This window comes from Anopheles coluzzii, chromosome 3 (assembly GCF_943734685.1).
Source record: "Anopheles coluzzii chromosome 3, AcolN3, whole genome shotgun sequence".
Classification (NCBI taxonomy): Eukaryota; Metazoa; Arthropoda; class Insecta; order Diptera; family Culicidae; genus Anopheles; species Anopheles coluzzii.
The window spans coordinates 19,711,383-19,735,574 of NC_064671.1; the positions used below are offsets into that span (position 1 = coordinate 19,711,383).

Here is a 24,192-nt window from a genome sequence, read left to right on the forward strand (position 1 = left end):
CCTTGAACCTTTTCAACGTTGAATTGCTCAGCGCACGTTATTATCTCATAAATAATCCTGAAATGTCTAGAAATCCATTATGTCTAGATTCAGTGATAAACTGCCCTTTTAATGATCTACAACTAATTTAAAATAAATAGAAACACACACGATTTAATTTTTGATACACTTTTTATTAAACTAGTAAGTTTCTTAAGCCATTTTTTACATACACAAATACATTTCCGTACAAGCTACCAAGCACTTATCCACAAATTTGTTTGATTGCGAACACTACATTGCTAAACGGATGGAGGGGAGGGTATTTTAAACAGGCACAAAGTACAGTATTTGTTTGCACACTCTCTACACTTACAAGCAGCTTTTGATTAACGTTAAATTCAGTACTGTTTTCGACATTTTCCCCCTTTCCGAACTCTCCTACTCAACTGCTGCCTGAGGCACGAGTTCCTGCTAGGAAGACAGCAAGCAGCTGCATTTGAGCTGAAGCATAGCTTAAAACGTAGTACACCGCGAGTGTACTAAAAGCTTGTTTGTTTTTTTTTAATACAAAACCGCAAATAAATTCGCAAATGGCACAGGACACCGAGTGGCTGTTGTCCCGTCAGTCGGCACACAGACAGCACGGCATAAGCCTTACACACTACCACGACAAACAATCAAGCGAAAGGGAAGGCTACTTCAGATTCAATCACTAATCGCTACTAAATGTACTTCAAATCTCGTTACGAGACGACAACTTTACATGGGCGTTTTTTTTTGCCCTTTTTCCGCAATTTATCGAAATGAGAAACCTCTGCCCTGTTCCTGTCTATGATCATATTTCTTGAGCAGTTTACTTTCCGATCTCCACCAAAAAGATCCAATTCCTACACAATCACCCTTGCTTATTGCACTCGCTTGTTAAGATCACTCTCGCCCTGCTTATTAAGCGTCATCGCAACACCGGATAACCGACTCGTTCCTCTATTTTATGGTGCACTTTTTGTTGATGCTTTCCGATTGCTTCAGCTCATTTTAAGTAAATTTTGTATTTAAAAAAAACCTCATGCTCATAGCCACACATTATCGACGGCTTTACGATATCGAAAATGACCATCGCAAATTGATTTTGCACACTTTGCTTACCCTCTGCCCCGTTTTCCATGCACCCATGTACACACTCACACAACCATACACGCCTTAAGCACACTTTCACACGTTTGCATTTCCTGTTCCTGCGTGCCAAATGCAATCTGTTGTTTTAACACTCTTGGGGTGTGTGTGCGCTTTTTTTTGCAATCTCCTTCACTCTTTAGCAGCAATCTGGAGCGGGGAGGGGGCCGTTTTTACGAAACGCTAAACGTTTCCCCCCTCATGCGTGCTGAGAAGCCCAAAAGGAAACCAAAAAATCGAACCCCAAAGAAAAAAAACCCAACGAGCCTGGGCTGTGGCAGCTATAACGGCTTCACCACACTTCAGCACCTCGTAAAGAACGGTTTTCACGATCATGTTACCGTCACCGTGGCCGGTGATCGAATTGCTTCCACCAAAAACAAATGGCTTCTCGTTTTTTAATGCGTTTCTTTACCCCCTCCTTTCTCTTCCTTCCACTTTCCTGTCGATGAACAAGCCAAAGTAAAAAGTGCCTCAAACCAGCACACACTCACACATGCCAGATTGCAGATTCTTTTCCATTTTTTGTGTGTGGCGCAAGTGAAGTGCAACTGCACACGTACGTGCAGCACACGAGAGGCATACAGCATAAATTTCCAAACGTTAAAGAGAAGAGGGAGAAAGAAAAAGTGGCCAAACGAAAAGAGAACCAAAACCGATCGTACGTAGCATAAGTGGGGAAAAAATCCAATCAAAAATCGATTGCATTTTTGCAACAGAATCATCATCGCCACCGTCATCATCGTCAACAGCAGCAGCAGCAGTGGAGCAACCACCCCAAACATGCGGGCATAAGGGTTGTTTTTTTAAATAAAAAAAAACAAGACAAAGTGCAACAACAACCGGAACGATCATCAAATGATCGACGATGTAGACGCCGCATTCGGCTAAATTGTTATCGCCTTCACTTGTTTCCAATTTGAGCATCGGGGAAAGCAAACGGGGAAGGTGGAAAGCGTACAGGCCGGGGACGAACAAGAAAAACTTGTTTTGCATTTTGCCTGGCGTCGTCGGCGGCGGCCACATTTCCCGCGGGCATCATATTTTGGCGAACCATTAACCGAAACGAGGCGCAGTTGTTGTGTGGAAGATGGCCACATTTTACAACATTCCTTGGTTATAAAACAGGACCCAACCGCAAACAATTAACCCTTAGCTGAGCGGGGAGCACTAAAAAGATCGTTTCGTTTCTTTTGCCATTTAATTGTGTTGTATAAATACCACAAGCGAAACAGGGAGAGCGAAATGCATTTGCATACCTTTAGGGGTTTAAGGAGTGAGTAGGGATTTTAAACAAAAAAGCGGTGTAAAACGAGGAGGTGTTACATGATCGTACGGTGTGATCGCTTCCTGATTGACTTTCTCCACTTTTTTTAAACTCCTCAATTGCTTAACTGCATCCTATTTATCAGCGGGCTTAAGGAAAATAACAGACGAAACGGGCAAGCGTTTCTCATTTCGCTAACGAACGCTCTTCTCTGCTTGACCGTACACCTTTGCTTTATGTAATCTACACTTTTTACACTATTTGTTGCTGTTTTAAAGTACCTTGAAGTAGAGGTTTTTTTTGTAAATCCTAAAGTTTCCTTTCCTATGTTTCTTCTCTTTTATACAACTTGATGTTCCTATAGTTATTCGCTTCAACACCCAAAGCGCCACTTCAAGCCCTTCTCGAACGGCGATGAACGTACTCCTTGCAATAATTTAATAGTTTAACATTAATATCACAACTTGTCGTGCCAGCTGGCACACTCCCTTCGCACTCCCGTCACTCGCACGCCCGCTCTCACAGGACCGTCTCGTTGCCCGTCAGGCTGATCGTTTGCGTCGACATCTTGTAGCTGCGCGGCTTCCGGTTGATGTGCGAGTGGGACGGATACTTCCGGGCGTGCCGTACCGAGGGCAGCTTCCCGATCGACACCGCCACGAGCGAGTTCTGCGGACAAACCGTCTGGTAGGAGGCGGTCGAGTAGGTGGACGGTGCGCCGCCCGCAAAGCCACCCAGCTTGGGCAGCCCGCCGACCGGCTGCTTGTACACGGAACCGGCCGAAAGCTTCCCAACGCCACCGCCCCGTCCGCCAACACCCATGCCACCGCCAACGCCACCCCCACCGGTGCCATCACGCCCCCGACACAGACCAACGATCCGTGGCCCGACGGCCCAGGCGGAAGCCAGCACGCCGACCAGCAGCTCGATAAAGGCACGCAGCAAAAAGGGCCACAGTGGGGCCCGGGAGGGATGGAGAGGTGAGTCGAGGGACGGGTGCGGCAGATGGAGCCAGTTCTCCCGGCAGGCGTACTCGTAGAACATCAGCATCAGCAGGGCCGCACTCGGGACGGCGTAGATGAACAGGAACTTGCCCATCCCGTGTATGTGCACTGGGAGGTTGTGGACGAGCGGTGGGGCGGCCGACCGTTTGCGGAGGTAGGCGGTGAACAGGTAGCCCGACCCGATGACCCAGCTTGAGAGCAGCGGCACGATCACGAACGTTAGCAGCGCTTTGTCGGATTGGTTTCCGATGAAACAGGATCCTGGAATTGGAGAGAAGCAGAGAGAAAGAGGCGTTTATAATAAAGAGTTTAAGACTTCTTAGTAATAAGCAGTAAAACGATGTACTAAGAAGGTTGCAGTGGTTAAGAATCGCATATTGTATAGAAACAACCAACTGGAAAATAAATACATAATGCATGCTTCATCTCCTGTCATCACCCTGCCTAATGGGGTTGAAGTTTTAGTCGTTTTTCACTGCTCCATTCATTTGGGCCGGGCCCCACAACGCCCCGCTGGGTCAGTGATTTAAGCGGGGCTTTTCCACGACCATCGTTCCGCAATCGTAGATTTATATTTTCTTAATTCAGCGCACCGTTTAGCGAAGGAAAATAGGCCGACCCGCTCCTCCCAACGCTCGGGGAAAACTTCACTACCTACCACGGATTGCCGTCGATTAGCGAAGTGAGAGAAAAGTGCCACAGATCCGGTTGCTTCCGCAATGGGAATGGATGGGCACGGCAGCCAGCAAACTCCCCCCAAAAGAAAAAAAAAACGACCTTACCCCGAGTCGGCATGAATTAATTATCCAAACAAAATCAAACAATAAATTACGGAATAATAAATAAACAGCTCAGGTCGCACGGCACGGGGGGTTCGTTGTCTAGCACTAAGCCGCTACGCGGTCTGGAGAGGTTGAAATGCTACATCTTATTCGGGTTCGGGACGCGTTCGTGAGCGCTGTGGGAGTTGTAAATAAGTTTGTTGATCGTACGAGTACCATCGTAGGGAAAGTATAATTTGTGGAGGATAATTTATTTTTCATAAATTTTAAGCTAGGAACATTGAATTTATATTGAATGCAAAATAATCTCACAGATGGCGCTGTTATTCTGTAATGTACTAAGAATTCAAACTGTCTTGTGGCAATTTTAATCGCTTTTTAAATGGACTTTCTTGACCTTTTAGACCTCCTTTTGGGCATCACTCCTAATGATATTCACTCTCGATAGTGTTAAGTGTCGAAACCTGCAATCACGCACGCATATTAGACCCCGTGCTGTGCAGCTATCCGTACAAATCTACGCTCCCACTTGATTAAAAGCGCATAAAATCACCTGTCAGAGCTGCCGGTGGCGGCTGATCAAGACCCGTCCGATGCTCGTTAACAACCCAAATGGCGATCTCGTGCTGCTGCATTCCCCTGGTTTGAAGCAAAAGGTTTGGAAATTCTTTTCCATCACTCCCTTGTGCTCTCTCTCTGCCCTTCCAAGAACGCAAACCAACCGGTATGCGGAAAAGCGTTGGAAATCGTTCCTTCACACATCGACGTAATCGATGGATAACGTGCGTTGCGCGTCTGCGCTGCGCACAGCAACGGGAACGGGCATCAACAGATCATCAACCAAACACACACACATACACACGTGCGCACATTACACCCGGCGTCGGCCATCGATCTCGATCACTCCCGGGCCAGTGATCAGGGCCGCCAACGCCGCCACTGCCCTTAATTTCATCGCACGCTGTTTATTGTAATTTATTTAAAAGAGAACAAACAACATGGAAAAACACACACACACGCGCGCGTAGGCATAGATCCTCGTAGGCCCTTTTTTGTTAGAGAAAAAAGGGCAACGGAAACATTCGATGTGGTAAGAGCGCTGAGGGTAAAGCTATAAATTGTGTTATCAACCAGTGGGAAAGAGTTATGGTAGACACGCGTGCATTCGCGGCTGGATGCGTTGCCACATAATGCACAGGCAGGTGCATTCTATCAGCCGAACGTGCGATCGTGATCGATTGCGGGTGTGCTGGAGATTTCGTTTTTCGGGAATTTACAGCTGACTAATGGGTCTTTATTTTAGGAGTGGATTCTTCGATATCGATGAACGATCTGAACCGGATTGTTTTATACAGACATCGATCTTCTTGTGAGGTTGCATTTGTACCAGGCTCTCTGGCATCAGTGATATTCAGTAATAATACATCTTTGTTACTGTACAGGCAAGATGTCTGAACGTTTTGAACCATTCAGTGTCCACTGAAGTTCCAATAAAGCCCAATCGAGATGCATTCAAACCAAGCCATACCAACATTCATTATTTCTTGGACCTTCAAGGCTGACTTCTCAACAGGAAGTGTGCTTAGTAACCGCACGCAACTCTCTTCACTGAAGTGCATTTACGCAAAAAAGGGTAAAAAGGGTCAACTGCTGAATCGCCAGTCCAGAGCGAAAAATCGCTCCCCGTGCAATCGTATAAAAGTGCGTGTCAAACCTAGCACCGACGCGTAACCCGCCCAAGATTCGCACCTTTCATCGAATCGGTCAAATAAAATTAAATGCAATCTTACCCTTCCAAAGAACCGAAGGCAACACAGTGGCCGGAAAGACGTGGAAGAAGAAGAGGGAAAAAACTTCCCAAGAAAAGGAACTGGCAAATCTTAACACCAACTTCCAGCAAAACATCATTCCACGCAAAGGGGCGCGTCGTACCTGAGGTGAGCGGAAGCGGAGGCGAAAACATTTGAATGCACTTTTGCTTTTGAGTGACGCACGCTTGTGTGCATCGATGCAACAAGGCTACAACACCTGGAATGCACACTTTCAAACGCGACATGGTGTGCCAATCTCCTACCGAAATCCATTTGGCACAACCACATCCAACTTGCTGAGTGGTTGAACGGAAAGGGAAACGAAACTGTGTATTAGCTTCGTCTCGTGTCGACGGTTATTTGCTTCGGTGGGGAGTGCACTGGGAGAGGAAGGCGGGGAGTTTGTTCGCACCATCCAGGTTGCCCAGGGAATGTTTGCTCCGGATATGGTGACAATGGAGAGCTATGTGGTGCAGTACCGTTTTGCTGAGATGCTGTTTTGCCTTATGGTTTGCGGGCTCTCACTTTTACAAGCGCTGGACAGACACGCTGTAGGGCTGCAGACTTTGCCCATATGTTGGGTAGGGCAGGTGTGATTGTGATTTTAGAGCGAACTGTTTAAGATGTGTTGGAAGGAAATGAACACAGAAAACTGCATCTTGCAATCTGATGAAATTGCATATTTATAGTATTTAAATCTTAATATATAAGCGCCAAAAGTTATGCAATTGGCAGTACAAACCATCTCCTTCACGCTTAAATAAGAGCTTATTGATGAGAGAATATTGAAAACTGTTTGTTCAAATTCAATACATATCTCAGTAGCAAACGATATAATCTATAGAAATATTAAACTCTTTCCTAGTCCCTCCAATATTATAAAATCTCTGAAGTAACAACTTTGAGCTATTTCTTTAAAAAAGTTCGATTTGAATCGGATCTCGTTCTTAAGCAACGATACATCTACTGTAGTAACATTTTATTTTTCTGCTCAGCTTGTTGCATATTCAGCAGCTTGCCTGTTTGCCCGCTGCAATGCACAGAGCCGACTGCAAAACTGCGCCAAAACAGCGGAGCATACCATTAAAACAACGCAAGCCCTTTGTTCCATCTTGCTTTCTAGACGTTTTCTTTCTATATCCTACCCTGTTTTCAATCTTCATTGTGCCTCCAAGTTTACATACTGGGAGCAAAAAAAAAAACAGAAGGCCAGCTTCGTTTCCCAATCAGCCATGATACCATGACCTCCCGATCCATGCCATCGATGGCCTTACTTCTCATGTTTACCATTTAAATAAATTACTAGCAAAAATACGGTCCCGCCCGGGACATCCTTTTACAGCGACAGTATTCGAAAGCCAGTAGCGATCGGGAACCGCTAACCTCACACAGAACCATCGATTTTACCCGTTTAATTGGGAATGCATTCCCTGGTAGCCCTTTTCCCAGGCAGTAGCACCGAGCATGCCACCGAGGCTACAAAAAGACAACGCCAACACAACCAAAGGAACCGCCTGCCCTGCTTCCCCATGCCCTGTTTGCATTTGTTCGAGCGAGAGCGTGTGTTCTCGTTGTGGCCCGGGGTGGTTTATTCCTTCATTTTTGCTCTCCACCAGCAACCAGCGACCAGCGAAACAAACGCAACGCCAAGACAATAGTGCATATTCCTTTTGCGCGATTGCGGTTGCGCAAGCCAAGAACCTTTTCAACTCTTTCCTTCTCCATGCTCGATCAACACACAGCATCGTTGGGGGATACACACAAAAAAGGGGGGAGCATAACTACGCGTAAGCTCGAGCTCGTCTTGGAGCATAAAGAATGTCCCAAACGTAAGGCTCGCCGTGAGTTTCAATGGATCCATTGTTTTCCTCTCGAGCTCTTTCTTTTGCCTGCAACCTCTCTCGCTCAGTTTTCGTCTCTTTTGCTTTAATTTTCAAAAGGATATGTTTGGCGGAGATGTGCTGCTTAATGGTAAAAGATTGGGCATGATTTATGCGCTTCGGTCGCATAATTTGTGGCTTTGTTTTATGCTCGCACTCGATGCAGTCGTCGCGATGTTTGGAAGGAAACAAAGGGAGTAGTGCTTAAACCCTTGCGGGCACAGTTATCACAGTCAACAGCTTCTTGTTATCATGTAGTAGGGTAAATAGCATAGCGGTTTTTTTTTGTGTTATATATTTGTTGTAAAATATTGACACTTTAAATAATCTCTTAAAGGATGTCAGTGTTTATGTGCTCTTATGCTGCTTTTCCATTATTCTTTCAATTCAAAATGATTACACCATATTGATACGCCTGAAGATATGCAAAATGCATTTAAAAAGGTACCGTATACTTGGGAATTGAATAAAAAATGTTTAAATTAAATAAATTTGCTATAAAGTCTTGTTTTTCCTTTAGGCTTTTCACACTGAATAAAAATAAAGCATTGCCATTCGCTCGCTCTAAACAAAACCGGCACACGCTAATCTTTTCGATCGTTTTCTTGTTAATTTAAAGCGATCGGACGACACAATGCTCCACTTCCTGTGGTGTGGGGAAGACAATTCAAACAACAACAATCGCTCCACTGCAACAAGCATCCTTTAACAAACTCACTTCTCCGATGTCCCACCGTGTATGATTGCATGAAACGCAAATGAAAAAAAAAACGTCCTTCTACAGAGGATCCTTTATCCATTGTCCTCAAAACAACGCCCGAAAATGTCTCTTTATGTTCTTCTTCACACCATTTTGGATCTCCATGCCTGTGCGTCTTTTGTCGGATACTTCAAACGGTGCGCCAGCACGATCGAACATCGTGCTCAGCCGTTTTGCAGTATTCGGTAACGTTCTCTGAATTAAGTGGTGAAAAATATGGATGTTCATATGAAATCAGCTAATGTATTTTTTTATGAAGGAACGAAATCTGGCATTAAACATTTATCAGAAAAAATGCATCCTTTTATGAACAAAATAAAAATGGCATACAAAAAATCTTCATAATATCCCGGATATGCAATTCGAGTGCAGACACACACACGATCATACCCGTCAATATGGGGGAGCGTTAAAAGCGTGTGAAATTTCACAGTTCAGTAACTGAATGTAACTCGATACGCACTGGTTGCAATGGAAGGAACCGGGTAAGGGCGGTTTGGCAGCACAAAAGGATTACGAGGTGAGAGAATAGCTGCATTGTACTCCACCATTGTGCTGCTAGATAGAGGTACGAAATGGGGGATTTTCAAGGAACAATCTGTTTTACCGCAAATAAATGACAAGATCTTCCGCTTATGTTAATAACCGTACAATTATTTTCATTGAGAAATGATTCTTAATCTCTATTTGTGATGGCCAGATCCAGATCTGGCCAGATTCCAGATACTTGATACAACATGATTTCTTAAAAACTTGGAAAAGATGTCCCTACTATTTGATCTATTAAATGTAATAGTCCCCGAATAAATAGAATTTAAATTTAAAAATATGTGTACCACTACAATTTAATCACTGACCAAACCTAACACTAATTAGTTCCTTTTAGCTACAGCAACAATTAAATGTGATTCCAAACAACGCCATAAAATCGACAACAAACCTTTATCGCACTCAAAAAACCGTGCATACGATGATCGAGATCCCCATCCTCCCATAAACCACTCGATCATCGAATTACCCCAAGCCAGCGAACAGGCTCATTTCCTCAATTAGCCCCAAAACGTGCCGCCAATCGGCTTGCCCCGGGTCGTTAGGCCTCGGTAGCCTAATCGAATGCTATCGACGGTAAATCAATCAGCTCATTGTGCTGCCCTCGCCCTGTTACCCTGTTCGCTACTCCAATTTTAGTACCACATTCTGCTTTAAAAAAAAGTCATCCTAAAAAAAACAACATATCTTATCACCATTTCGTTTCGTTCCGTTCCGGCCAGTGCCACAGTTGCCTGCTGCTGGGAAGTGTACTACCGGCGTGGGTTGTCGTATTGATTTACAACCCACCACCGTTCGTCACCAGCTTACTCCAAACCCTTCCAAACGTTGTCCCAATGTGCCGAAAACGGAGGAATTTCAATCGATTGAAATGGTCAAACGCACACTCAAACCATGATCGAGCCATTTGGGCCGCGATAAAGCAAACAGCACCATCAACGCGCGAGCCGAGCGATTAACGCGGGCGATCGGGTAATAAGCTTGTTAGTTATTCTATTTTTATGTTTTATTCTTACACCACTGGGGCTTTCTGCAAACGGAAATTGCACCGCCATTATCGTCGCTTGGGCAGGGCGTGAATGGCTTTTAAGTTATTAACAAGCAGTTGAATGATTCAATACGCGAATCCCTCCTAATCAGGTAGAACTGTTCCAGTGTGTGTGTGTGTTTTTTTTCTTCCCTTGTCATTCCATATCAATTCATATCAATCAATTACGGTGGCGTTCTTTTTGTTATCTTCCGCGTTTGCACTGCAGCAATTCCACCCGTCCACTGTCCAGCGCGTATGAGCGATGGCAGTGCTTCTAACGCGGCGTTCCGTTTGATTGGCCCTAATTAAGCAACCACTTCGAGACGACAGGCCGCCATTTTGCCCACCGAAATTGGCGGTAAATGATAAAAAAATACGCACCAACACGATAGAATACTAGCAATACTAAGAAGAAAAAAAAACGAACCACATACAGCCCAGACAAGCTTCCGTTTTGTTTGCCTCTAGGACCGAGCGTCAGGGGAGCGTGCGCGAAGCCAATCAATCAACGCGCGCGCTGTACGCGCAACAGCCCGAACCGCAAAGAGCGCGCAACATCAACACTACACACGGCACATCGATCGCGGCGATCAATCTCTAGTGGGAGGTGCGGGATGCGGCCGGCGATGGGTGCTGTCCGTCTCATCATAACGCGGCCCCTGTCACGGTTGGTTGACACGTGACGGGAACAAGGGGGGGTAGGAGAAGTCAAAAAGGGAGGAGGATTTCCCGATAGTACAAGCCGCAAAGAAACAGGAGAAAGAAAAAAACACCGGGACACTTCTATTTTTGATTGGAACGGCCTAAAACTGGGCTGTGATTTGGAAATGCCCGGTAGTTGTACGTTGTTCTTATCAGCTGTGGAAAGGCACTGTCACTGTCACTGTCGCAAACAAGACACTAAGACACTATTGATGATGGTTGATTGATCGGCTTCACAAACTATTGGAGGAAGTCGTTGTGTAAGAAATAAGATTTAAGGGCACATAATGCTCACCAAAAGCAAGACGGTGTGCTATGATATATTGCTTCAAATTAACGCATCACTCCCGTCGTGTATAGCATGTGTGTCTGGGATCGTCCAAAAACACCCCCTCGTCGTTAGTTCGCTTATGAGGCGTAAAACGAGAGCACTGCGGCAACTCCACCGTTAGTTCTAAAACTGTTTATAATTAGAGCAATTTAATGAGCATAGCTAACGAGAACCGTATCAAGAAGCGGGCAAAAGGGACGACGATCTAGTCTAGTAACGTGCCGGTCGGTTTTGATTAGTTTGCGTAGGAAATCAAGGCAGCAACGACATACACGAGCACACATGTCTGGGCTGACATTTCTAATGCACTCTTCCTTCGGGGTGTTTGGGAACTGATGTTTCGCTTCCGATTCCAGCTTAATTGACATGTGTTGACAAACGTTCTTCCTCATTATGTCGGCGGCGTGTCCGGGGTTGTAGATGTGAATTAAATCAATCATCAAAAACTAACCCAAACCTTTGGAGATACACTGGAGCTGCTCTTTTTATGACGCGTTTAAATAAAACGCTATTAAAATAGCTTTAATTCAACGAAGAAGGGGAAGTCATACTTGCAGACAGGATCTGAACGAAACAATTTAAAAAGCGGTTTTATTTAGCATTTATTTATGGATCGATTCGATCAAGATCGACCATAACTGATGGAAATTCAGCAGCAGCCAACAAGTACATTCCCGCATACTTTCTTCTGAGTTGTATATACAACCGTTGCCATTTCAAATTCTGAATTCGTTTCGTTCTTTTGCGTTCTTGTGCCTGTTGGCTTCCAAACAAGGATTCGTCTCCAAACTTGGTTATGAATTCTGAATTTGGTTCCTTCTTGAATGCTGAAGAAGGATACCTTCTCAGTGCTTGAATTATGATTCTGAGGGCATTGATGGTGTAAAATACATTGCAATACACAACACCAATACCAAGAGTACGCAAATAAAATAAAAATCAATTTACACAGCGTTCCAAGCGTTCCATGAAACGATCGACGTACACGATCGACAGTGGTTTGTACGAAAGGGCACACCAAACACCCATAAAACCCCCCCATTGCCCGAGAGGACCCGTTTCCATTGGCCATGGCCTGCTTGAGGCGGGTGATAGTAGCACTCCATGTCCATGCAAGCTCCATTTATGGCCAGGCGGCACGGTCCGGCCTGTCGCAAGGAGGCAAAGAGTCGTGATTTTATGTCGCACATTACCGTTCTTGCTGCAGGCACCGGAGCCTGTTAGCAAGCTTTTCTTTTTTGGAGGGGACAAGCATTTCTTGCTTTGGTTTAAAGATATGCAGAGAAACAATGGAACTAGCAACAGCAACGAAAAAAAGAGGAGCACGAAAGGATAGCGAATTTGGTGAGAGTGATCAATCGTTAGGCATTCAATGTCTTCCAGTTTACTGGCGGCCGGAGAGCAGAATCCCATCGACAGCTGCATCCATTGTTTCTTTTTTTTCACTCGGTGCCGTTGCGAGCAAGGAAAGCGTGCAAGATCGAGAAAATGCTCCATACAGAAGACGAAGAAATGCATAAAAAAGAGGTGAAATATGCTTCAACGAAGCGGCAGGCCAGCTCAAGCACCATCATTCATAAGCAAGAACGACTGTTACTGTTCTGCTGGCACGATGCAACGAGCTGCAGTTTTGCAACGAGGGAAGGGAAAGTGCAATGAAGGAATTGGGAGAAAACCGAAGGAGCAAGGTGTTGATCGTGTGCAGCTTTTTTTTTGTGTGAGTGTATGTGTGTGTGTGTTTGGAACCTTTTCGCTTCACCTCGTTTGTTGCACACAACATCGCGAAGGTGTTGAGGCGAAATGCGTTTCCACCCGTTGCACCACTCCACACACACACACACACACACACACACACACACACACACACACACACACGTTCATAATCACGTTAATTCGCTCCTCGTTCCCGGATTGATTTATTTCCTATTATTACGCCCTGTGCACCACGAGGGTTTGGCTTCACCTAGAGCAGTACAAACCTTGTTTCGCAGTGGAGCAATATTTTCTTCCAACATTGCGCTTTCTTGCTCGAACAGAAACACATAAATAATGCACAACACGTGTAGCCGTGTCTCTGGACGGAGGGGAATGGTATGGGACCTCTTTGAAGGGGGGGGGGGGGGAGCCTGAGCGAATGCGGGCATCCGATGCATCCGATCCTGGTGCATCCGCACAGAAGCGTGGTAATACGATTCGCTCTGCCACCTACCGCGCGTTGGATGGGACGGATGGGATGATCTGGCCGGGGTACGGGGCTCGGCAACAAACTCGATGAACCGGTTTCAATCGACACCTTCGACTCCCCTGTTTCATGGCTTTGTGTGTATGCGTTTTTGCTTGCATTCCTTTGCGATGTTGCAAAAGATGAGTGATTTTTTTTTGTTTTGCTCGCAAGACAAGGCTTCTCTGCTTCGTTGTTTTTGATTCAATATAGAGGCGGCTGCATAAACGGCGGCTCTGAACACCGATGACGCTTCCGATGATCGATGACATGTAAAGCAACGATTGTAATTTAGGGGCATTTTTTAATTAGTAAGCCAGTGCTTTAGTAAACTGAGCCGACAAAGTCTTTGCAAGAGACAGACTGAGGTTGTATTTGTGTATTTTTTACAATTATTTTGCAAATCTAGCGTCAAACGCGTTTCTACAGAACCATAGAAGAAGTATCTGACCAGTAAAACTTTGATCCGAATCACAAAATGTCGTAACATATGATTTAAAGTTCATCATTGCGTCACTAAGCTTCGAGAAAGAGAACCACCTTCTTCAGCTTCAGACATTATAGCTAGTCTATCGAGAGATCTGTTTAGATGAAAGATGAAATATTAAACACATCTTTAGACATTTTTAGAATATAAAATGAGTTGTATATGTTCTGAGTTCAAAAGAACGAAAGCTTATGCATGGGAGTTTGTAAAAAACTCATTATTTACCATTTCGTTGATTTCTTCTACATCAAAATGCAGTAAAATGTGTAAATAACATAAGGACAGGTGCCATCGCTAGCTCGATCTACTTAAGCCTTCAAGTGCCGTTTATAAACAAAGAGGATAAATATTTTGTCAACCGTTTCTCTTCTGCATTCAAGTGCTTATCAACAGAACGAACCGGTAAAGCGCAAGCCTATCATAATATTGAAATAATTGTGCTTTAATTTGAGGACCGTCTGCGGCACCTTTTGATTGGTGCGCTGTTGCGCTAGATACAGTATTTCTTGCTGGCAGAAGCGGACAGATGCTAAGCGAAAGAGTAAACAGACTAATTACTACCCCCATAGCTTAATCCTGCTGGTAGTAAAAGAATAATTATGCTTTACTTAAAGTCCACCAGATGGCAGCTTCTTCAAACACATATTTTACCTGCGAGTCTGCACTAGAATTGCACCAGTGTTCAGCTGGTCCCTCGGAGCATGAAAGATAGTACTACAACAGTACCGAAATGTCATTTGCCCTCTGTCAACAACGGCTGACATCCAAACACAGCCTGCCGGCAAACGATAACCAGCAGAACGTACACACACCGCGTGTGGAGTTGCTGTCAAAAAACTCGCCAAACACACCAAACTACAGTATCGGTGGACCAGAGGGGGACCTACTGTCATCAAACACACGCGATCAGTGGCAGATAAGTAACCACGCACGCACTCACACACACACGCCGGGTGACATCTTCACTGCACTCTGGTACGCCTTTTTTTATCAAAAGAACAACATTATGCATTGTGAGAAGGTAGCAGCAGCGGCTGATAAGCGAAAACTCGACCCCTTTCAAGGGAAGGTAACTCTGCAGCTCCTACTCCCAGCCAGTGTTCGAGGATCAGACCAACAGCGAAGGAAGATAAGCGGCCTCTTGTTGGGCATTTTTATGTGGATCGCGTTGGGTGTGTGTGTTTTTTTTTCGGTGCAACATTTCGTAAACATTTACTTACTGATAAGCACCTTACCCTTACACACAGAACTCAACCATCCACAGATGCGCGCCGATGGTGCTCGATATCCATATTCGGGTGGCGAAGGAAAAGAGTACACTGGCTCCAATTATATTACCCAAAACGTAGGAATTGTTCGTCGCAAGAACAGAACCCGCTCACCGTACGGGAGGTGTCATAAACGGAGGCAATTGTGACTACCAGGAAAAAACAACATAGTTACTGCCCTTTGGAGGAGGGCTAGCATGCCGCCCATTTCCAGCGAGTCAACCCTACCTACGGATCCGCCACACCAACGCAGTACCGGAAGCGGCATCTCGTTAAGCGAAGTCGTTAAAACAACACACTCACACACACAACCTTTTCTGACAAAACAAACATCACGCGACCACGGACGACGGAAACAACGAAAGACTTACCGAAAAGTTCGTCTGCGTCGACGAGCCGGGCCACCAGCACGATCACGGTGAGGACCGCCGGTATGCCCCAGGCCGCCAGCTGGAACAGCGTGTCGTGGGACGAGTTCGGCTTTTCCGCGTGCAGATCGGCGGGCGAGGTAAGGTCGGTGCCGAGCAGCCGGCGGACCGATTTGCTCCAACGCAAACAGAGGATCGCCCACCTGCAAGAAAATATGGGGGGAGAGAGAGAGAGGAGAAAAGAAAATGGTTAGTATAGGACACGCCAAGGAAGGATGGTTTACGATCGTGTGGGAAGACAGTGGTAGTCAAATTAAGCTGGGGACATAATGCTCAATATTACACCTCTCTATGATAATAGTGGAATTCATTTCTTTTTATGTAGATTTATTATTATGGCATTTTAACTTTTATATAGTGATTTGTCAATTCGTTGACTTGAACTGGAATGGAACATAAAAGCAATTGCGTTGAAATATGTATTGAAAAGTATTAAGATAAAGCTCAGATCAGATCATTGATATCAGTTAAGCACATAAATCAACCAACTGTTCAATATGATCAAGGATGATTATGCTTTATAAATGCTATTAAAAATGTACAAAATTTGCTTCATGATCACAAATATAAGTATAGTAAATAAGTCCTTAAATAGATATGGTTATTGAAATGTACGCGTCATTATTTGTTACTAATACATCCGTTTTTAGATGAAATGAAAAATTAAGAGTAATAAAAAACAAAAACACTGTCTTTTGAAGACTATCAATAAGACTTTTGATAATATACATTACAAGTAGTATAATTAAACACTTCTTTTACTTTACAAATGTGTAAAAGTATGCAAAAGATGCATTTAGAATATTTTTAAAGCTTTGATCTAAAGCTAATTAGGCTCATAAAACGGATTTGATCAATAAAAGAGAAATAGCTAAAACAAAGAATGACAAAATTACCCATTTATTCATATAATCACATGATCGTATCCCTACAACCCTTCCTGCATTCCCGGCTAACGAATACAAATGTGTGAAACGCGAACTGTGTGACAATGTTTAGCATCAAAAGATTAGTTTGCATCTTTCCTCTGTTATTCATATATATATTTTATGCAAAAATGCTACACTGTTGTGAAACCAATAAATTAGACTTCATTCAAATCCTAATTCAAACGACCACCAACATTCCGCAAGATGCAACCGTAACACCGGAACCAATCCAACACAAACGAAAACCTTGAAAAATGAGCAGAAAGAAACAGAAAAAACGCCCGGGCGGCATTTTTATGCGATATAAAGTTAAAACCAGTAGCCGTCGGTCGAATCCTTTCCTGGACTTGCCCTGGAAATCCACCACTACTTCCTTCGCACCATATCCACACCAAACCCCCACACACACACACACACACAAACACCCCCTCGTGCCGGGAGAGCCGTTCGGAACCGAGCATAAAAATCCTCCACGCCTTGCAGGAAGCGGCACGGCACGACGGGCAGTGAAGCAAAGCGAGCGAGAAAAAAATCTAATTAGTTAAGTCTATTTTTACATGAAACATTTACCGTGCCCGATTAGATAAACGGTTTGCGTGCGACTGTATCCATGTGTGGCTGTGTGTGTGTGTGCTTGGGGGAAGGGAGTGCAGAGAAGCTTTGGTCGATTTAATTCGGCTTTCTTTCCACCGCTTTTTTTTTACTTGCCGTTTTGGGGTCTTCATTCGTCGCATTCGACGTCGCTTTGCCCGGGCATGAAGCCGTTTGTCATTTGGGGAGGGTGGATTTCTAACCCCCCCGCGACACATTCTACCCCGCATCCGGTAGGACAGGGACAGCAAAAAAAGGGGGGCGATACACATAAACTACACCAATCGCGGGAAGGAGGATCTCGAGCGAGCGAGAGGCAAAGAGAGATTTAATTAAAATATGCCAGATAAAATGGTGCGATTAACGACACACTGCCGCAACGGATTATGACAGGCTCGGGTTTGTGGTGTTGACGGTTTTGGCGGGTTGTTGTTTTTGTCCCTCACATGCCGATCGATCGCGAACGTCTTGCTGGTTGTTTTGCCCGCGGTTTGACCTTTAGCAGGCTAGTTAGTGCGTGTGCTGTGCCGATGGGTGTGATGGTATGGTGCGATTATTTTGAACAAACTAACGATTATGTGAGCCGCTTTGCGTTGGAAAGATGTGCGCGCGCGTGAGGTCGTAAACTTGAACCGGGAGTTAAATCATCAAAGATTTAATAGAGCAATGATGTTTACTTTGCAATTTATGCGAGAGAAAAACAACAAGCTAGATTGTTTTTTTTTTCAATTCAAAAACAACCCTTCAGTAAGCGCCTGAAGGTAGGCAATTGTATAACATTATTCTATTCCTATTTGAAATTAATCGCAGGAAGATTTTTAAATATTTCATATAGCTTTCTAACCTATACCTCAGCAATAAGTAAACCTTAACGAAACAAATCACACGGTGCTTAATCCTCCCCTATTTTAAACCATACCGCACCACAAATCCAAAGAAAATGCATTTCACCTGGCTCATCACCTGCTTTCCCCAAATTCCTTTCTACGCTAGCTAATGAATAGTCGAAACGTTTCTTCCAAACCATGGCAAAATAATATACACCTCATGCCATTGCCTTTTACCCTTCATCGTGGCTTTTCAACGACCCCGCTTGATTGGGTTTGCTTATAAATTATTGCTCCCCTCCCGTTGGCCCCGTGGCCAGCAGAGGTCATTATTTATTGGCTGATTAATTTTCCAACATCACAAAAGCCCGCCCGAAATGGTTTTCGCTCCGCTTGCTGCCGACAACGATTCTGTGTTTTAACGATGTGTCAATCGATTCGGTTGTATCGCGAACGGATCGCAAAACGGGTCCAAACCTAGGGGGTAAAGGAGGGAGTTTAATTAAAACTCGAAATTAATGGTTGCGGTTTCGGGCTTGTTGCGTTGCGCTATCAAATAATTACATCAGATTAACACATTACTCACAGTGCGCGGACGTGTAACAACTTGCGGATGAGTTTTAAAAAGCTAGCCGCATTCGTTGTATATTTTTGTTTTTTAAGAAACAAGGTATTGATTGGTGCAAATGTATGGCTGAAGTATATGAAGATCATCTTTTGAAGACACAACACAACTTTCAACTTTGTATTGAGTTTTTTTGTGCTCAGACAAAGTCACGAATGAAGGAGGAGTGCTTCACACATCACCCAAACCAAGCCGAGTATCTTACAACTGCCTATTGTCCCGCGGTTGGAATAATGGAAACATTGGAAGAAAGGACAAAGATATCGCTTCCATCGATATTGGAGAACCGGTCATGGCAAAATCAAATGGAAACCAAATTTTTGACAGTTTTTCACGAGAAGCACCACACAAAAGATCGCCTAGCAGCGATTAGAGCCTCGAAGCGAGACCACGAAGAAACCACGCAAAACGATCCGATCCGTCAGCAGTCCGCCGGTCCCAAAACGTATCAGATTCGAATGATAAATGGTTCGCCCGGGTCGTGTTGATTGCATCTAGCCGATAGAGGAGATAGAGGAGCGCGATTGGAGCGCAAACACAAAACCCCTACCCTGGGCATGGACCCGTTGTGGTGTAAAGAGTTGAGGATATGTTCGTAGTTCGTTTGTCAAAAGAGGTTGAACGAAATGATTAATACTTTGCTCGCTTCGGGGTTTTTTTCTCTTCTTTATACACCATTTCACAATGATCGTCCAGTTAGGTAAGGCCGATCGTGCAAGAGCAGATCGCAAGATGAAGAACTCCACCAGCATCCAGAACGATTAACTGAAATGACGTGTGCGCTCCGATCTTCTCTCCAGAAGATGAAAAGTTCTCCATCTCCATTGCCGGGGCCTACCATTGCGAGGATCAATTAAGCTTCTTGGCCCATCGATCTGACGGGCGCTGGGAGATTGGTCCAGCGATTCAGAAGTACTTCCATCACCCAACGTCCGGTTAGTCGGTGACGACAAACAAACGTGTGGCTATTTTTCTTCCCATCTTTAAGATGGCTCTCGATGACGAGACATCATTTATCAATGTGGCTGATTGGCGTACAAGATGTCCATGTGTGTGTGCAACTAAGGGTGCTCACAGCACAGCGTTGGCATGCGCAGTGGTACTTCAACTCCTTCAACTCCTTCAACTTCAGACAACTCCGTCTGCCTCGCAGCTATCCAGTCTGGGAACGCTTTGATGTGCTGCTTATTTACACTGATCGATTGTGCGGCAGATTGAGAGACACAAACACGCACACACACACACATGCCCTGTCGGCGACTCAAGATTGTTCAACCACTGGACACTGCTTGTACTGCCAACACCTCTCGCCTATCAATCCCGATCCCGGTGCCCGATAGGCTACTAGACAACCGGGGTCATCGTATTCTTGCTTCGGGCAGCTCCAACTTCTAAGCTTGTACAGGTTCAGGCTTGTTTTTGCCTTCAACCCACAGCCCAACCACGGTTCGTGTTCGGCCTACTGAAAGCAACTCAACCCCGTTCCGTCACAAGCATCCAAAACCGCCGCCGTATCGGTTCGCCGGCTGTCAAAGATGACAAATTGTTGCCCTGATAAAGGTGGAAATTAAATTCTCCGCTGCTTTCGAGCCCGCGCGTGAAGTTGGGTCGTGAAGTTTGGGGTGGGTTCATTTTTTTTCCACCCTCCACAGTTTGTCTCTGTTTCCTATCCTTTCTACAAGGCAGTTCCTCCAGTGTGTCGAGTGTTTTCAAAAAACCTTTTGAACAGCTCCGCTTTGCTGCGGCTCGATCGCGACAAGGCGCGCAATAGTTCCAGCACATTTCGTTACGCTCAGATTCAGAGTCAGACGGGGCGAAAGCAAACGGCGGTGTGTCGTCGTTGCCGTCGGTTTGTTATTAAGTTATTTCATAACCTCACTCCTGCCCAGATTAGCGCTTCCACGCGCTTCCTGAAATCATAATCGCATGCTCAGCGCCTGATAACGACCAACCGGACACGGAGAACCGAGCTCGGCTCGTATTCCTCGATATCGTTCGCACGTCGGAATAGATTTGTCGAGGTTTTGTTTACCTTACCGGAGTCAACAGCGAGATTAGCATGCTGATCAGTGCCGGAGTGGAGTGGATTTTGGAAGCCAAGAGTGCTCGGCCGAAAAGGGAGCTTTGCTGAAAGCCTTACATCAAACAACCAGCCAAGCTAAGAGATAAATATGTAAGCAACAGAGGATTGAAATTTGTACTTGTTGACAAAGAAGGGATTGAATTCAAAATATTATGTACACGACCGCACCTTATATCTTCTTGGAGAAGCATAACATTCACTATTTATGATCCCAAACCACACAAAGCAACCTGATGCAGCTGTCTAGAGTAAACGAATCTGCTAATTTCCATGCATTCTTCCTTCATTATACATTTGCGTCACTATAATCTTCACTCATATGATAGACAGCTGCACGTCCTTTGGATGCGGCTTTGTCTCGTCCATAGGGTAAAATACCCTTAAACCTATTGGAGCTGAAGATCCAAACCAAACTGGGTGGATCATTAAATTGCTATCGCAAAATTGGACATTCAATTCTAATCAAGATGCCCAAAAAGGGGGAAAACCCCCCAACAAAACAGAACACAAACACACGATCAATCGTCGATCGTATGGGGTGCATTTGTGATGCTCGCTACACCTTACCCCTGAGACACATACTCACACACACAGCAGCTAACCAGCAGCTTGTTAAGTTTGTTTTTCGCTGCTCCAAATTGGAGCTGCTCCGGCTTGGAAACCGTTTTGACTTTATTATACCCCTTGCGAGCGAAATTGGGATCTCATTCCGTCCACCTAGACGTTTATTGATTTCAACTTGAAGGTTTCAAAGCTGAGGTGGAGGATAAAAACACACACACACAAACACACAAATAGGAAGAAGATCATGATCACTAAACAACGCCATCAACGCCATCGCCGGCTATCGATCGGATCTCGATTCCAATTCCTTTCCACCTTCCCGTCCGCTGCACGTTGCAACATTCAATCAAAACACCTCCACAAATACCAGGGGATGGTCGTCCCCAAAGGGGCCTGCAGGCCAAATTCCAGCTGCCGTAAACTGACCGGCCCATCCTGCTTTGCTCAATTCCCCCCGCATTCGGATCGTAAGGAGGAAAGGCATCATCAAACAACAATCAAAGCAGCAAGAAAAAAGCGACCCCAAATGCGTTAGCTCCACCGGTTGTACGGGATAGAGAGAGAAACGTGGTGAGCAACCGAAGGAGGGAAATCGTTCAAAATCTTAATCGCTTTATTTTGTAGATTTTATTCCGCATTTATTTTTATTAATTAAAATTTATGACCCCATCGTGGATCAATTTATGGGACCGAGCTCGGGATGATTGGATCCGGTGGAAAGGTTGAAATGTGTTTGAATGGCTTTTTGAGTATTCCGGTGCCGGGCGCGTTGCTCGGCACTTCTTCTTCCGAACTTATCTACTTTCGATCGAGCAAGGTGAACAGAGTCGTGCCATCGCCATGGCAGCTCGAGCTCGAGGTATCAATAAGAAGTGAAGAGGCTTCTCACTAATCCACCATCAGCATCACCAGTTTATGATGCGGTGTATGGTTCGGCATGATGCTTGCCATTGCATTGAGCTGCCCAGCAACTCATCCTCTAGGGGCGAGCTTTGAAGTTGTTGTGTAGGATGGGTTAAACTATTGCCAAACTAGCGTCTCGCAAGAAAACGACCATTTGACGACCGTTGATGGAGGCGAGGCTGTCAAAATATTTCGCTTTCGGCTCGGATGCGGCTTATCTGATGGCTTCGAACTAGTTTTGCTGTTCTAGACAGTGTCGTCTTCGTTGGAAAGGCCACGCCACTTTAATGCCACGCTAAATCATTTACTTTTCTGTTAATATAGTGTTGGTCCAATTCTTCTCATGATATGATTTTTAGGACATTTAAAAGTAAGATCAATTCAGCTAAATGCTCTTAAAGCTACATGGAATATCTATAAAAAATGGAAAATCTATTTTATGGTTTTGATGGCTTTGATTAGTTCTATATGAACCAAGAAAAGACATCCTAAAGACATCCTATTTGTAACTTGCATCAATCCACACAATTATCAGTGCACAAACAGACAACATCAGTGGGATAATGTGTTGAAACTCATATCAACAAATTTCAAAACTCGTTTTACAGGGTTTTTCAGGGGTTCTCATAGTTGTGGGACACTTCCTTGACTCTTTCCTATTGGAAGTGGACTTCATACGTTGGAAAATGGACTCTATGGCACCCTTTTTGGACAAGCTTGCTGGAAATTCCTATTCGATATGTCGAACAAGGGTGCAAGCGAGTCCAATTCCCATTACAATGGGTTAATTTCATGTAAGAAAGAGTCAAAAAAGTGTCCCACAGCTGTCCCACTCCTGGAAAACCTTGTATAGGACCATGTTTCATTGCACTTGTTAACTACATAGTTTTTCATCTTGCGTAGACTTGCTATGAAGTCAACTTGAAAAGTCACCTATTACAACTGTAAAAAACCTTGGAAGAAACTTTACATTTTCTGTATAGTGTGTTGGCATTTTTACGGAACTTTGTTTAACGGATAAATAATCTTAAAAATAGAAATAAAGTAATCAAACCGACCGAATTGGAGTATGCTGATCAACCCCTATAAAAAAACCAGTACAAAATGACACTAAAACCCCTATACACCCGTTCCTTTTAGCGAAGCGAATATGTATGATAGATTTTATGTTTCCTAGCTGTCCAATATATTACGTTCATTCCCCTCCCTTTACTGTGGAAACAGATCGCCCTCCATTTTTTACACGATTGCTCTTAACAAAGAACAACAAACAACGGTTCAGCGCTATAGCCCGGCACCCTTTGGAAGTGATCTTTGATTTCTAATGCATAACAATCAACATACACTCCCTGCTCCCTTTCTCAAGCTGCCGCAGCTCCACCAAAACCCAACGCTGATTCTTATTTCGATTCTGTCGAATCAAAATGGTCTCAAAATCGATAAACCCGATCAACATCGCCATCGGGTCGTGATCGTGAAATGTAAATCTTCCCACAATCAGCACCATCCCGCCACCCTCTGCTCCCCGATCGCGATCGTTTCTCCCGCTGTGCAAACTGAGCAGCCCGAACGCGGGAGGGCCTCAACAAAACGGGGCTAGGGCACGAGCGGCACGAAAATTATCATACACCGAGAAGGAATAATTTTCCTATAAAAGCAATCTTCAGCGATCGAATAAAAGGCCTTTGCCGTGACTTTCGGGGCCGGACCGGACAGCTCGTTACGGAGCAGCAACAGCAGCAGCAGCATCCCAGCACCATGGGACGACGTGCGCGAACCCGAAAGGGGCGTTACCTGTTGATGTCTGTTGTTCGTTCCAGAATAATAATGGATGCTGGTGCGCCGGCCAGCATCCAGCCGGCCATCTTGCCTCGTTCGCTCGCTTCGCTCTGTGTATAAAGGGGGGGCTCGTTTGGCGGCGGCTGAAGTTGGAATGTAATTATTCTCAACAAGCCTTTCGACATTTCTGCCTACGTTCTTTCGGTTCTTCGGGTT

General features: G+C 44.8%; 1 protein-coding gene across 1 annotated transcript in view; it reads right to left on the reverse strand.

Annotated features, from left to right (window-relative positions):
* Positions 1 to 152: 152 nt before the first annotated feature.
* The window catches only part of LOC120956383 (frizzled-4), a 42,438-nt gene continuing 18,398 nt past the window's right edge, over positions 153 to 24,192 (reverse strand). The window contains exons 3-4 of the mRNA XM_040377801.2: positions 15,619 to 15,818; positions 153 to 3,687 (exon numbers count right to left, since the gene is read on the reverse strand). Of these exons, the coding sequence (XP_040233735.1) occupies positions 2,942 to 3,687; positions 15,619 to 15,818 (946 nt within the window). The 3' untranslated portion in view covers positions 153 to 2,941. The remainder of the gene's footprint in view (positions 3,688 to 15,618; positions 15,819 to 24,192) is intronic.